This window comes from Scleropages formosus, chromosome 2, assembly GCF_900964775.1.
Source record: "Scleropages formosus chromosome 2, fSclFor1.1, whole genome shotgun sequence".
Lineage (NCBI taxonomy): Eukaryota > Metazoa > Chordata > Actinopteri > Osteoglossiformes > Osteoglossidae > Scleropages > Scleropages formosus.
In genome coordinates, this window is record NC_041807.1 from 33,524,513 (window position 1) to 33,539,884 (window position 15,372).

At 51.0% G+C, this 15,372-nt stretch overlaps 1 protein-coding gene across 3 annotated transcripts in view; it reads right to left on the reverse strand.

Annotated features, from left to right (window-relative positions):
• Positions 1-15,372, reverse strand: part of plxnd1 (plexin D1) — a 53,102-nt gene that overhangs the window by 21,348 nt on the left and 16,382 nt on the right. For 2 of the 3 annotated variants that reach the window (XM_029249804.1, XM_029249807.1), the window contains 9 exons: positions 14,007-14,133; positions 12,585-12,762; positions 12,038-12,146; positions 10,190-10,295; positions 8,581-8,679; positions 7,496-7,585; positions 6,117-6,210; positions 5,342-5,499; positions 1,027-1,172 (listed from right to left, as the gene is read on the reverse strand). In XM_029249804.1, the coding sequence (XP_029105637.1) occupies positions 1,027-1,172; positions 5,342-5,499; positions 6,117-6,210; positions 7,496-7,585; positions 8,581-8,679; positions 10,190-10,295; positions 12,038-12,146; positions 12,585-12,762; positions 14,007-14,133 (1,107 nt within the window). The remainder of the gene's footprint in view (positions 1-1,026; positions 1,173-5,341; positions 5,500-6,116; positions 6,211-7,495; positions 7,586-8,580; positions 8,680-10,189; positions 10,296-12,037; positions 12,147-12,584; positions 12,763-14,006; positions 14,134-15,372) is intronic. The other variant, XM_029249806.1, reaches the window with a different exon arrangement.

Genomic DNA, 15,372 nt, shown 5'->3' on the forward strand with positions numbered 1-15,372 from the left:
GATTAAGACTGTTGCCAAAGAAAAGGCTGCTGAGAACAAGACGTGGCCCATCTCATGTAGCTGTGACAAAACAAAAAACTTGATTCACAGTCAGACCTCTGCGCAAATCTCGATTCGGTACGGAAAGAAAAATATTGGCGGCTCGGGATATCTTCTCTGGCTTCCTTGAGGGATGTCTCTGGTTATTTATGCGACCCCAGTTCAAGGTCTTTTCCAAATAGATCCAAGATAAGGACAATCGGCTATGAATCCCATCCGACCACCAGGCACCTCTGCCGACTCAAAATCCCTGCATTAATGTGCATCTACGTATCCAAAACTCTAGCCCCGGTACACTGTGGACCCACTTCGTTCTCCCTTCATCACCTCAGACTTTATTTAGTCAATTCACCAATACCCAAGATGCAAGTCCAACCCATGACCTTCTCTTTTTAGCAGCAAATAGAATAAATAGATTTGTGGGATTCCTTAGAGAATATGTATCTCTGAAAAAACGAGTCCTACGGACAGTAACTCTTTACTTGCATCTATAGTCTGTGACACACAATGACATTCTCTCTGTTCTATCATACAGTGAAGACAAGGTCAAGAGGTAGCTGGGCAAGGCTGGCTGGCTGACTGAAATAGACATTTGCCTAAATTGTCATTGGGTTTTTGAGCTACAATCACTGCTGTGCATTACAATCGGACAAGTTCCACAAGGTGCTTTAACGTTTCAAAGTGAAGCTACTGTTCTAAAAACCGCTGAAATGGTTTTGGAAAAAAATATCCTGTAGGACGAGTGAGCGTGTACACTAAATTAGAACACAGGGAAAGATTCGGTCCTGTATGTGCCGGAGCTGGAGCACATGAAGAGATGGCAAAGAGCGTTGCACATGGGGGAGGATGGGGAACAAAGAGATGCTGATGAGAGGAGGTTTCAGATGTGACAGGATGGGAAATGAGGGAGTGTGGGAAATAAAGTATGATGGAGGGGAGGATGAGGAGTGCGCCCAAGGAAGGACGGGGGGGTTAGGAGTCACTTACTGCACAGAGACAGTATATCTGTCGTGGAGCAGCCTGCAGGGAATGCTGCCGATGGCCACATTCACATCAGAGACCCTCCGTCCCAGGTTCTTTCCCTGGACTGTGAGAAGGGTGCCTCCCTCAAGTGGCCCACTCAGGGGCATGATCTGTGAGCAGACAGGGTGGAGATATTGGGGGTGGTAAAATTAGGTAGAGAAACAGGGCAAACAGCAACGGACAAATTATTATCATTATTGTCATCTTTTGCAATGACAGGTAATGATAACACTTTTCAAGCGAATCCTATGTATTTCATCATTTTACGTTTCAGACTAATAGACAAGGTTTTCCCTTGCCTTTCAAAATATTTAGTACTTTTTTTTACAAACTTTTTATTTTATGGATCATTATTGTGAGAGATTATGGGTTTGCAGTATGATAAAAAAAGGTGAGAAGGTTACAATTCTTAGAGACGCTCATGAGCAGCCACGCGGCTATGGGACGAGAAGCATACGTTCCAGACGAGAAGCCACGCTCCACATGGCAGGGATGCTGCTGGCCTTCTCTGGTGCTTGACATATTTTGAACTAAAATTTCTGAGATTATCGAGTGTTTCTTGTGTCGGCCGATACTCGTTATGCAAATTATAGGGCGCAAATTGTATTCGCCCGTTACTGAGAGTCCTTGCAATATTACTGTTCATTGCGAAAGAGAAGCCTCGATATAAATAGGTAACCCATAAAACTGCTAACTGTGAAAGCCTCTTTGCTGAACAACTCAATAATTCAGTGTTGTGGTTAAGTTAGTAAGTTCATCAATTACGTTAACAAAATGAAAAAGACTCTGCGGCGAAGTTCTGTTTGAACACCAGCTGTCACTGAGAAATTTTTCTCCTCTTGTACCAAAATGATTAAGAGCCCTTCTCAAGGAAGCGATTCCAGCCTAAAGGCGCTTAGACCTTTATCTGCGTGCTTCTTGTCCACCACTGGTCACCAAATGAGGCGGGTCAGTGCTGAAAGTGCAGCCATATCACGGGGCGGCACGGGGGCACAGCGAGTAGCGATGCCGTCTTACAGTGCAGGGGTGGTGCGAGAGGATGTGGGATCAATCCCCGCTCAGTCGGTGTGGAGACTGGATGGTCTCCCTGTGTCTGTGTGGGTTTCCTTCGGGTGCTCTGGTTTCCTCCCACGGTCCAAAGACATGCTGTTCAGGTTCACCCATAGTGTGTGTGTGTGTTCCACTGATGTATGGATGAGTGACCCAGTGTAAGTAGTGTATCTAGCAGTGAAAGTCACCTTAGCGAATAAGGTGTGTGGGCTGATAGTAACACTACATAGAGTTCATTGGAAGTCACTTTGGAGAAAAGCATCTGATAAATAAATAAATGTAAATGTAATGTCACAGGAGGAATGGGTTTGAGTCCCAAATGACTGTGTTAGTTAACAAAGGAGGAGCTGCTGACTACAGGGACCTTCTATGATTGGGCCAGTTTTCATGGCCCATAAACAAAGAGCGTTCCTTTCTAGCACTTAACACCGTGGCTGTCCCACGGAATTCTCAAAGGCAAGCACATGGAATTCCGCAACTGGACATCAGATGTAGAGAAAAGTCCAGGCTGATAGCGATCATGACCACACCGCTCAGAGAGCTGGAAATCTACTGTAAACATTAAGCCTGGCATGAAATCCAAGGACGCTGAAGAATTTTCCCAGACTTTTAAGGGCATTCATACTCCAATGTAGCTGTACTTTTCACACGTTCACATATGTATGATTCACAAATAAAAGAAGTGGACAGTTCTGGATGTGGGTAAAGGATGGCACATGAGGGTACATTTCCTCTTTTACAACAAATGTCCTGCTTCAAGAAGCACAGCTTTTTTGCAGGCTTCAGAAAAGCCAAAAAAAAACCTGTTACAGCTGTCAAAAGCATTCTTTAAAGTTCTTAGAAAAACCAGAATAGAATAAATTTATGGAAAGTTCTTAAATCTACTATCCTCGGTGTGTGACTCTCAGTTTCGGTTAATGATTTTTTTTTTTTTTTTTAAGTCAAGCAGTTTTATTTTTGGTTTAGCAAACTTCATCACCAAAAAAATATACAGAACTGTTGCACAAACTGCTGCAGTCTAGTATCTAGTACTAGACAGCTGAGATTTTTGAGCAACCTTTTTACAGCATACTGTGGAAGTTTGTACAGCATATCATTATTTACAAACAACCACAACCTGGCTTCTTCCCATGCCCTTCGACAGCGCAGCGCAATTCCTCATGTCATTCTGAGCAAAAAAGTTTGCAAATCCAGAAACGGAGAGTCCAGCAAAGCCCCCATCCCGCACACGAAAGCCACCAATCAGGCCTCTCTGCAGATTCATCTTCCCACGAATGGGGAGCGCGCATCGGGGCGGGCGGCTGCGCCCAGGGGGCGGAGCACGATGGGCAAGATGCCCACGGCCATCGCCGGCGGCCCTGCCTGCGTGATAAACGTAGTCGCCCTCCAAGCGTATACTTTATCTGGAGGAAGTGTTTAGCAGGGCCGATTAGGCTTCATATGAACCATGCTTCCCGTTTAAGACGGTAAAAGCAGATAAACATGTCAACAGAGGCATCCATCTGAACACGGGGGAACAATCCATTCCCCGGTGACCCCGGCCCACCGCAACAATGCCGTGCTAACGAATGTACAAATTCTGTACGGGAAATGACTGATGTACTCCAGTCTGAGGAACAGGTACACACAAAGAAACAGGGTCTGTGTGCGAGCTTCTACACGAACATGACTAGGGCACAAGGCAGTGTGACGCAATGGACTCTGAAAGGGTGTCACGGGTTCGAATACAGGCCAAGTCACCACAGTGCACCTTTAAACAACAATCAGGGTAATCAGGGTATATCTGTGTTCCTAGCCTGTGTCTTCCTAGTATCAAATCTGCCTTGACATACCTACAACTGGAATAATGACCTAAATGTATAGTAATAATAATATTGGTTGTAGTAACTATTATTCTTATTCTTATTTTATCCTGGGATAGGCTCTGACCATGATGACCATGATGTGGACAAACAGTTATCAGTCATCAGGAAGTATACACACACACTTTCTGAACCGCTTGTCCCAGACGGGGTTGCGGGGAACCGGAGCCAACCCAGTAACACAGGGCGTAAGGCCAGAGGGGGAGGGGACACACCCAGGACGGGACGCCAGTCCGTTGCAAGGCACCCCAAGCGGGACTCGAACCCCAGACCCACTGGAGAGCAGGACCTGGTCCAACCCACTACGCCCCCCTCTCAGGAAGTATTATTATTATTATTATATAATAATAATAATAATACACATACTGTCTGAAACTACTTATCCCAAGCAGGGGCACAGCAAACCAGAGCCTAACCCAGCAACACAGGGCACAAGGCTGGAGGGGGAGGGGACACACCGAGGATGGGACGCCAGTCCATCACAAGGCACCCCAACCGCGACTCGAACCCCAGACCCACCAGAAAGCGGAACCTGACCAAGCTCGCCGCACCACCACGCTCCCCCATACTATTAATAATAATAATAATAATAATAATAATAATAGCATAATTATAACATTGTCAGTTGCTTTGGAGAAAAACATCAGCTTTTGTAAATGTCAGATGTACAAACATACATTGTTATTATGTTTAGTCATTTAGCTGATGCTTTTCTCCAAAGCAACTTACAATGTTAAGGTTACAATTATTTACCCATTTATACAGCAGAGTAATTTTACTAGAGCAACTGAGAGTAAGTACCTTGCTCAAGGGCACTGCAGCTGAGGCTCAAACCTGCAACCTTTGGGCCCAAAGGTAGTTGTTCTAACCACTATGCTAGAGGCTGCCACCACCCACTATGCTAGAGGCCGCCACCACCGCCATCTCCTCCTCCTCGGGGTGCGGTGGGTTGGACCACAGTCCTGCTCTGCGGTGGGTCTGGGGTTCGAGTCCCACTTGGGGTGCCTTGCGATGGACTGGCGTTCCGTCCTGGGTGTGTCCCCTCCCCCTCCGGCCTTACGCCCTGTGTTACCGGGTAGGCTCCGTGACCCCGTATGGGACAAGCGGTTCTGAGAATGTGTGTGTGTGTGTGTATTATTATTATTGGACAGAAATGAACTGGTGTCCTGTCCAAAATGTATTTGCACCCTGCATCCCTGTTTCCAATTTTCAGATAATACATTTTATTCAGGAAAAATATGCAGAAAGTGCGACACACAGCTGCTGTGCGACGGGATGCTGGATCTCGAATACGTATCGCACATACCGCCGGCAGAGCGTTCGGCATAAGAGCTCAAGAGCTGCTCTTGGGCAGCTTTGGGGAGTACCTGGTGGATCTCGGGGCCCGGGCACTGCGTCCTGAGGGGCAGGCAGTCGTCCCGCGGCTTGCAGGTGTTGTCGCACCAGGCGCAGAGGTGTCCCTGGTCCTCTCGACCCCAGCACTGGGAGCAGTCGGCGCTCCCGGCACCGCAGTTGTACACCTCCACTGGGGGGAGAAGGGACGCGCATCCGTTGCATTCCCCTGCTCTACTCCATTGGATCATATCAATATTCATGAAGTGTACGCCATTTATCCAATTCCATTATATTTCTTCAAAATTAAAAGCACACACTTAACACATGCTTCTTCCATATGGGGCTAATCTTTAGTGGAGAAAAGTTGTCTCGGTGCCCGGAATGGCAGCCATTTTCAGTTGCCATGGCAACAGGCTTTGCACCTACAGTGTGGCTGTTTGTCTGTGTTCCTCAGCCACCTGCAGGGTTCTGTGTCTACATGGGGGTTTCTGGCACTGACTAAGTGCCAAAAGCGCAGGACTGAGTAATACATTTAGGCCAGCTGAGCAGTCGGCTCTTACGCACGCACGCACGCACACACACAAACTTGCAGAGGAGGCTGTGGTGTCAGTGTACAAGAAGGAGAGTGTTTTTGTAAAATTTCAGTGTAGTGTGGGAGTGCGTTAGTCTGAATGTATCAGAATGTTTTTTAGATTATTTTTCCCCACCTGCCTGTGGTGCACTGTGTGTGTGTGTGTGTGTGTGGTGCCCAGAGGTCTCTCCCGCTGGGTACGTGTGCTAGTGCGTGCTTGTGACGGTGACACTGACCTCTCATTGGTTTAGGGCTGTCAATGTACTTGTCCAGGAAATCCCTTCTCCTCAGGTTCAAATGAAACACCTGGCTCATCTCCATTGTGGTGAGCTGCCAAGACAGGGGAGAGAGAGCCTGAGAGTCCATCCCCAGCCTTCACCTGCACACAGTGGCGCGATATCATCCTTCAAGGGCTTCTCCCAACATGGTGCATAACACAGTCGCTTACACACGTCCGTATGTTCTGCTACTCATGTGCGCGGTCTGTCTTCTAACTATTCACTTCAGTTCCATTCGGTTCAGCTCAAGTTCTCTGCAATCTGAAAGTGAGCCCTGAACAATAGATCACACATAGCTGACATGTAGGAGACAATAAAAGTCAAAATAATCCAAGAAGAGCGACGGCTTGATAAAGGTGGCACAGCAAGTAGCGCTGCTGTCTCACAGCACCCGGGTGGTGCGACAGGACGTGGGTTTGATCCCCACTCGGTCTGCAATGGAGTTTGAATGTTCTCCCTGTGGGTTTCCTCCAGGTGCTCTGGTTTCTTCCCACATGCTGTTGAGGCTCACCCATAGTGTGTGAGTGACAGAGAGCGTGTGTTTTGCTGATGTATGGATGAGTGACCCAGTGTAAGCAGTGTATCTAGCAGTGTAAGTCACCACGGTGAATAAGGTGTGTGGGTTCATAACACTACATAGAGTTCATTGGAAGTCGCTTTGGAGAAAAGCGTCTCCTAAATAAATAAATGTAAATGAGAAGCAAGTCATCTGGCAAGTGAGGAAAAGCAAGTAAACAACTCAGAGGCCAAAGAACGAGGACAAAACTACACTTGTGGAGGTCCAAGCCCTAGTGGGCGTGTGGGGTGCTTCGGTCACCGAGAAGTTCAGTTTCTTCGGTAAGCGTATAAATAGACTTTATGTGGTCGAAAGCAACGGTTCTGTGGTTTTTCTTTGTCGTATCACGTGAAAAAAGAATTTATTTCTTCCCCGCTCAACTTTACCGTAGTTGCCCCTGACATTTACACACCATAAATGTCCTTAACATTTCACCCTCAACAATCTTTTTTGTGTTTTGTTCTTTTTGCAAATCACAGCCTGATTTCTCATTTAGCAGATGACTTATCTTGTGAAGCCATTTAATTAGTTGTACGTTGTGGCACGAGATCGGTGACCATCGTTCTCTCAGACGCCCATTTCCCGTTTCAGCGAGCTGAGCGACACGGGGAGGAAGCCCGAGCATCGCCCAGCAGGGCACGCAGCAGGATGCGGACGGCAGGACCGGACCCGAAAGCGCACCACGTGATCTCTCAGCGAGCGACCCTTGGTGCCGAGTGACAGCTGTGGGGGCTGCTGTATGACAGAGACGAGCGAGTCTCCGCTCATCGCTCATACTCACTGTCACATCCATGCACTTGACCTCCGCCGGGCTGATCCACTTGGCCTCGTATAGCTGGTTCCCTCCGAAGTCGCAGTGCAGAGCCGTGCCCTAGTTGAAAACACAACGGAACGCTCGGCACTTAGGGAAATGAGCAGCGCACTCAATCAGCCTCCCGCCGTGACACCTTCCGCGAAATCAGGGCAAATCCGAGCAGCGGCACAAGAAGCCTGTAATCACCTCCACAATCAACTCAGTGCTGAGAGTCAAGATGGATTTTTTTTTTTAACCATCCTTCCAGGCGGTGTGTTTCCGTTGTTGAATGTTCCCAACCTCTGAAAAAAAATGGCTTCGCCGTTGTTTCATAACTATTTCGCCGGAAACCTAAAGTACTGTCATTAAAACATGAAGCACATCCGATGATGACAAGCGCAGTAAATTGATTCATATGGATTGTGCAAAGTGCCCAGAAGAGTTGCCCAACGGGCCACATGATCACATGTTCCAGACCATGAGGAAAGCAAGAGACCAAACGGGAAACCAACCCCCCCCCAAGCTTGGTCTCTTGGTGGCAGGCCTTTCACACAGACGCCACAGATATTTTTAAACGCCAGCGTCTCCCCGGTACAGTGGAAAGGAATCTGAGGTTATTCTAAGAGCAGAACACTGAGATCACATCTCTGCTGTGTCTGACAGGTCTCAGAAGTACCATCCAGACACCAATGGGGGGGGGGGGGGGGGGGGGGGGGGCTACAGTGGAGGTGGAAGATAATTATTTCAAACACATTTCCTCCCGACTGTAAACATAAAGCGTGATGGACCAATACAACAAAGGTAGATAATTACAGTATTTCCTTATTATCATTCACTTTGATTTAACTGACACCAGGGAGACAACTTTACAATCATTTAGCCATTAATAGAGCAGAATATTCTTACTGGACCGCAGTGTAGGCACTTTGCCTAAGGGTTCTAGAGCAGAAGTGGGGATTCGAACCAGGAACCTTGAGATTTCAATGCGACAGAGCTAACCACTACGCCACCTGCTGGTCATAAATTCCCCCGAAAAGAATTTCACCTCCTTGCCCCTCCATGAGTTTCCATACCTCATTAACGTTGAGGAGGGAGACGACGATGTCCTGAGAGCGACCGGAGGGCGATGGGGGAATTTCAGAAGATTGCATGACTGGGCAGGACTCGACAGTCTGGATGAAAAATGCAAAGATATAACATTCGGGTTAAGAAACTATATCTGCAAGATGAAGCCACTAATTGCAGATACACAAAGCTTTCAGCACTACTCACTTTCATGCTTAAGTCCATCACTGAGAGTAATACACATCTCACACACACACACCATGTGAAACCACCTGTCCCATACAGGGTTGCAGGGAGGGCAACACAGGCAGGCCATAAGGTTGGAGGGGGAGGGGCCGCACCCAGGACAGGATGCCAGCCCGTTACAAGACGCTCCAAGCAGGACTCGAACCCCAGACCCACCAGAGAGCAGGACCTGGTCAAATCCACTGCACCACTGTGCCACCACCCACCCACCGAGAGTAATAGCAAAGCATAAATAGCAAACCACCTGCAGAGAAGTCAAAGTCAGGGTAATTCAGGAATTTCACCATAGATCATTCACCGCTTGTCTTGTTTCAATATGAGATTATTATTAATATTTCAACCTCCATATTGACTCTCATCAAAAGTTTCCCAATTAAACAAACAGTGTTGCAAAGTGGGTCACACGTACGTTTTTGTCTAAATGGAACTAAAAGAGCGAATTTGTTATTTTACAGTCAGAATATGTCAGGTCTCGGTGCAGACTGGGGTGTGAAACAGCCTCAATTTGTATTTCTTATTGGTTCAATTAGTCTTTTATTGAGCTGCATAAATGTTTGTTTTAGGTCAGCCCTACTCCTTCACATCAACACTCTCACTGTGTTTATACTGCAAAATATGGAGAAAAAAAAAAATCTGATTATCCTAATTATCCATCTAATTCGAGACGGTGTTTGTGCTAATACTGTAATTAAGTGAAATGGCTGGAATGAAAACCAAGAAACACACGAGCTCTCTGTGGACCGAGCCTGTCCTCCCAGGAACATATAATAAAATTACTGCGCTCCTAATGTTCAGAGCGATGGTCACCCCTGGGGGTCGTGCATTTGGGATGCTCGTGGCAGTCCCAGAACACTGTCTGCTCGTCGGCCTGCGTTATGCACACGGGTCATTGTCCATTAGCAGATGCACGGAGACGATAATGCTGTGGACAGTTTTTTCACGACCCATAGGGGCCACAGAGACTTCGAGTTGATGAACGGCATTATGCAACGGTCCGCACTTGGTGGGAATAAAAAAAAAAAAAAAAAAAACTGGGCATCACTTCTTAAAAGTTTTCACGGCATTTCTTATTGTGCAGGACAATATATTTACATGACTCCTTTAGCTGATGCTTTTCTACAAAGCAACGTACGGTAATTTACCTGTTTTTGCGGTTGGGCAACTTTTACCGTATCGGTTCAGGGTAAGCAACACGGGTACTACAGAAGGAGCTGGGATTCAGACCCGGATCCTTCAAGTGGGAAGTGGAAGCTTTAACCGCTACGCCACCTGCTGCACCAAGGAGAGCTTTTGTAAAACTGCAGTTATTAATCTCTGCCTGAGCTCGTTTGTATTCGGTTCCTGGTTGCCGGAGAGACGCTGTGGACTCACGCTGACCCCGGGTATTAAGTCTTCGGAAGTGTTTTTGCTGAAGAGGCAGCTGTTCTTTTCCTGGTCCCAGTAGCACTTCCACCTGGTGCCCAAACAGCTGTTACACCTGGAACAAGAGCACGGACACACCGGAGGTCAAATGGGGATGCGCGACTCCCGGAGAAAGCGCCGGGCTGAGGCCCAAGCTAGGCTCCGGAAACAACCGCGAGCGGAGTTTCACCAAAGCTCCTTTCCCTCCTGCGGCTGCAGAACAATAAAAGTTGTGGCGTCTCACCACATTTTTAATGCCATCCTGCCCAGCTCGCGTCCGAGATGTTCCAGCAGCAGCCATTCACACACACACACACACACACACACACACACACCGCTTGTCTCAGGCAGGGTCGCAGCGAGTCGGAGCCTAACGCGGCAGCGCAGGGGGCTGGGGGGACACGCCCAGGATGGGACGCCAGTTCATCACAAGGCAGCCCAAGCGGGACTCAAACCCCAGACCCACCAGAGAGCAGGACCCGGCCAAACCCGCCGTGCCACCGCACCCCCCCTTAGCAGCCTTTCGGCGAGAGGCAATAAAGACCCGCGGTGAGGTGGACATGTTTCGGGCGACAAGTATCAAAAGTGCCGGCCAGGAACCCCAGGGTGCCACGGTGATCGGAACCAGGTGCTCTCTCGCTCTCCGAGAGCCGTTAGCGTTAAGGTTCCGCATCTCGCCGCGCCGCCGGACCAGGCCCCGTTGGGCTCGGCGGGCCCGAAAGCCGTCGCGCCGCGCCGATTCGCTGACGCTGCACGCGCTGTGGAATGCGCCCGTCTGTTTGCCATTATCTCCTCACCTCATGGAAACTACACTCACCATCCTCGAAAAAGACGCGGGGGCATTAAAGTGGGGGAGGGATTCGAACAAAAACAGTCCTGGGAACACTGGCCCCGGCTCTGGCTCTGGCTCTATCGGCACTATAATATAAACAAGAAGACGTCACTGCAGCAGCTTGAGGATCCACGACACACGCGTTACACCCATAAGGTCGTTTCTTTGCTTCACGAGCCATACATTAATTTGCAGACATTTCCTGCAAAGTGACACTTGCTACAAAAACAACCACTGTTCACACCTTCAAACTGATGGCTAATGGGCGGCTGGCACTTTCAGCTGCGTGCAGAACCAACCGCGAGCGCGTTCGGAAAAAGAGCGGCAGCGCACAGGAAGTGCGCCGAAGAGCAATTTAGGTAAAAACGAAGACACGACGCATCTCCGCAAGCGCAAAGAAGCTGGACGCAGACCTTAGACGGTTGGCATTGAGCTACACCTGTTCATTGAGCTGATGCTTTTCTCCAAAACTTCCCATGAAGCCAAGCGACCGGCAACTACCCCTACATATGGAGCGGTAACTTTTACCGCATCGAGGGTCCTGCAACAGGCAGGCGAGCTGAACCGGAATCCCTCCAGCCCAAAGGCAGAGGTGTTAACCGCCGCACCACCTACACTACCAGCAGCTTAGAGAAGCCTTCTCGTGCAAAATATCATCAGTAAAGGTTTTTTTCCCTCATTTCCCGCTCCGCAGCCGTGCAGACGAAGCTTCGGAACGAGAGACGTTCCCGGCAGCGAGAGGTGCGAATAAACATTCCTTGCAGCCGCCGAGCCGCGTGCACGGCGGCGCTCGCGCGGACGCTCCCCCCCTCGGCTTCTTCTTCTTGCAAAGAGAAATGACACAGACCTCGCAGTGAACTCGTGAGACTGACACACCAAGCAGCTGAGAATGACCGCAGTCCAGGCAGGGGGGCAGGCGGGCGGGTCACGACCTGAACACCGGAGCAGAGAGCGCGTGTCCTTCCCCAGAGGCCCGGGGGACTTACTCCATCTTCGGGTGCACCGTGCCCGTCTTCTCGCAGTCGTACAGAGTGAAACTTCCGGATACGACGGGCACGCCGTCCACCTTGACGCTCACGGCTACGGTCACGTGATCTGGAACGGGGCAGAGGAAGCACGGACTGCAGTCACATACATGGAGCGGGGTCACGCCGTACAAATCGGAACACGCCTGTCTCGAGGCACCGAATCGGGGCAGATTTACGCGCCGCAGGTCCCCGGTGTCACAGCAGGAGAGCCCGAAGACCTTGAGCGGACTCGGAGCGCGGGGGACACCGAGATAAAACAGATATACGAGCGGAATCGCATGAATGGCCGGGAATTAAAACGCCTGCGGATCTCGGGGCTTTACGAGCCATTTATAGATCCGTCCTTCGCAGTTTCAGCCTGGAATTCCACAAATTTCCAGTTCATTTCTCCGCAGATATATTTAGCAGCTATTTGCGAATCTCTGCCCCCCCCCCCCTCCGTACCGTGTGACGTGCGAACGACACAGCGGCGAGAAGCCCCCGCTGGAGCACGGCGCCCCCCTACCCTTGCCGACGGGGATCCTGGGGAAGTTGACTCGGGGAAGCAGAGAGCAGGTCTGGATCTGGACGGAAATGCCGTTGGAGTGCACGGTGGCGGCCGTGGCGCCGCTCGGGCCGTAGTCGCACTCCACCGCGAAGCCTTGCAGGTCCGGGACGCTGCCGTTGATCAGGATGCCGAGGTTCTGCAACGGGGTGGGGTGGGGGGGGGTGGAAGCGTCATCGCGCGGCATCTAAACTTCACACAGTCCGTCTTTCCCATTTGCACCCGAACGCCGCCCGCTGCTTCGAAAGGTGTGACGGGGACCTTTGAAGCGTAAAAGATATAGCGCCCTGTCGTTTAGGAGGCCACAGAGTTCACTCAAGCGTAAAGGACATGAGTGGGATATAGTGGAGCCATAAAGCTCCCTGACCTGCAAGTGCCTCCGTTTGTTCTGAGAGCGACGGAGGCAAGCAGGCCCGACGGGCGGAAAGGAAAGCGGCTAAACGCGACGCTCGCCATCCTCGAAAGGAAATCGGCGTGCCGCGACGAGGCGCGAGGCCCGAGCCGCGCAGAACCACTTCCTGACAGTCACGCCCGCTTCCTGTGTGAGCGAGCGGGGAGAACGGAGCGGGAGCTCGCTTCCTGTTGCTCTTGGAGGAGTCCCGAGGACCCCTGTGAGCGGGCGTGACCCGGGCGCCCTCCCCGAACCTTCGACGCCCCCCTACAATGAGCCGCACGCATGTTAAAGTCATATCCGCAGGTAATAATTAATCGGGGACCCGACGCAGCGCCACGCATGTCACGGTGGGGGTGGAAAGTCCATTCAGGGAGCGACAAAGAGAACTGTTGGTGACCCTCAAAATCTGAGCGCCGATCCATCGCTGCAAAATGATTTCTTGTCTCCTGCGTAATTAGAGCTCCTAACCAAAAAAATGAGGCGAGTGATTTTTATTATATATCCATATACGTATCTATTGCATGGATGTACAACATTATACATCCATGTAACACTTCTTCTCCAAAGCTACTTAAAGGGTAGGTTTATAAACTAAGCTATACGTATCTATTTACCCGGCTGGGTAATTTGTACTATATCAATTTGGGGTAAGTACCTTGCTTCATTAGGGGGTACTGCAGCAGGAGGTCCAGCCAGCAGTAAAGCAGCCACTACATTACTGCCAACCCTTGAAGGGCAACGGCCTTTTTGTCTGCTTTTGTACTTTGTGATTCATTCCGCACTTTATTCGGGGGCGCAAATGCAGTTAAGGAAACATACATCGTTTTTATGAACTCGAATCGGCCTGTAAAACCTTTTCATGGTAGACTTGTAACTTTTCGCAGCCGAACGGCTGCGGCTCCCGCATCGCGAGCCGAGCCGAGGCCGGGCCGCTCGGAGAGGGGAGCCGGAGGTACAGCGGGGACGAAAACCGCGGCGCGCGAACGTACCTCCACGTCCGAGGCGATGCTGATGTCCGGCGGGGTGATGGTCATGGAAGGACACCGCTGGGGTCCCTCGCCGACTCCGATCCAGGAGTGCGCGAGCTGGGAGCCGCACTCCTTCCGGATGGAGCACCTGGGGGCGAGAGGAGGGGTCGGAGTTCGGGGGTTAACGAGGATGATTCCGCAGCGCGCACGCGCGGCCCGGGCCCCTCGCAGCGGATCTGGCGCACGCCTCCTTCTCTCAAGGTCACCCGACAACACCTCGCGCGCTTTCCTTTCTTCCCCTTCCGCCACGCGGCCCCGCGTGCCTTGCGCGTCCGTGCCACGGCAGCTGTTCGAACGACCGTCGTTCCGGACCCGACGTTCGGCAGGTCACGCGGGGAGCCCACCGTCAACAAATATATCAGCGCCTGCGGCGTGCCGGCCTCCGTCTCCTTCCACACGTGTTCCCGTAATGTAGATCCCCTCCGGTGCAGAGAGCATTTAAGTGGATTAGAGAGCTACCACGCTGGGTGGGCAGTTATTTTTACCACTGTTCGCCAGTAAAAAAAAATCATAACAGGCCACTCGACTCCCCACAGCACCTCATTCCCGACTGCAGTAAATTACCAAGGACGCCGTGTCCTTATGTTACTGAAGTAGGTGGACTATGTGGAAACATTTCACTCGCAGCTCCATTTAAAGTGTCTGCCAGTGGCGTTATTTACCCCGGGAAAGGGAAATACGAGCGTTTCTGAGGACGTTCGCAGAAAGCAGAAAGCTCCCGCGCACTGACCCCGCACTTTTTGTTGCTGCTCTGATGTCTTCGGAGAAGAGCGAGGGACCGTGGAGGTCAGGAGGTCAGCGGCGACCCGAGAATAGCGCCAATCATTAGTCTGGGCTTCCTCTACGGGCAGCGAGGGGAGCTGGGAGCTGGGGGTGGGGGGATAGGCCGGCGAACCCCGCTGTGACCGTGACTCACTGAGCCGTCAGCACCCGTCTGCGCCCCCCTCCCCGTGCGCGAAACTCGGCGCCGGGGATTTCGAGGCTTCGCCCCGAGAAAAACGACGCCAGGACGGCGAGCGTCCGGGCGGCTCGGCCCGGTCGGTCACTCGAGGCAGAAGAAAAAAAGTAACGTGAAAAAGCAGACGCGCAGCTCTTTTCTCGTCGACGTCCGCGGCTGGTAAGGCACCGACACTTTGAAACGGTGAGAAACCGTCTTCCGCCCACACGCGCAGACAGCCGCGTATCTCCTACATGCGAAATCGCAGTAATCGCGGTGCTTCTCGGAAGTGATGAAAGAGGGCGTCCTCGGGCAGACGGTCCGCCGCTCGGCCCCGAGACGTTTCGCTTCTTTCGAAGGGCCTCCCATAAAGCCACATTTCCTGGCCCC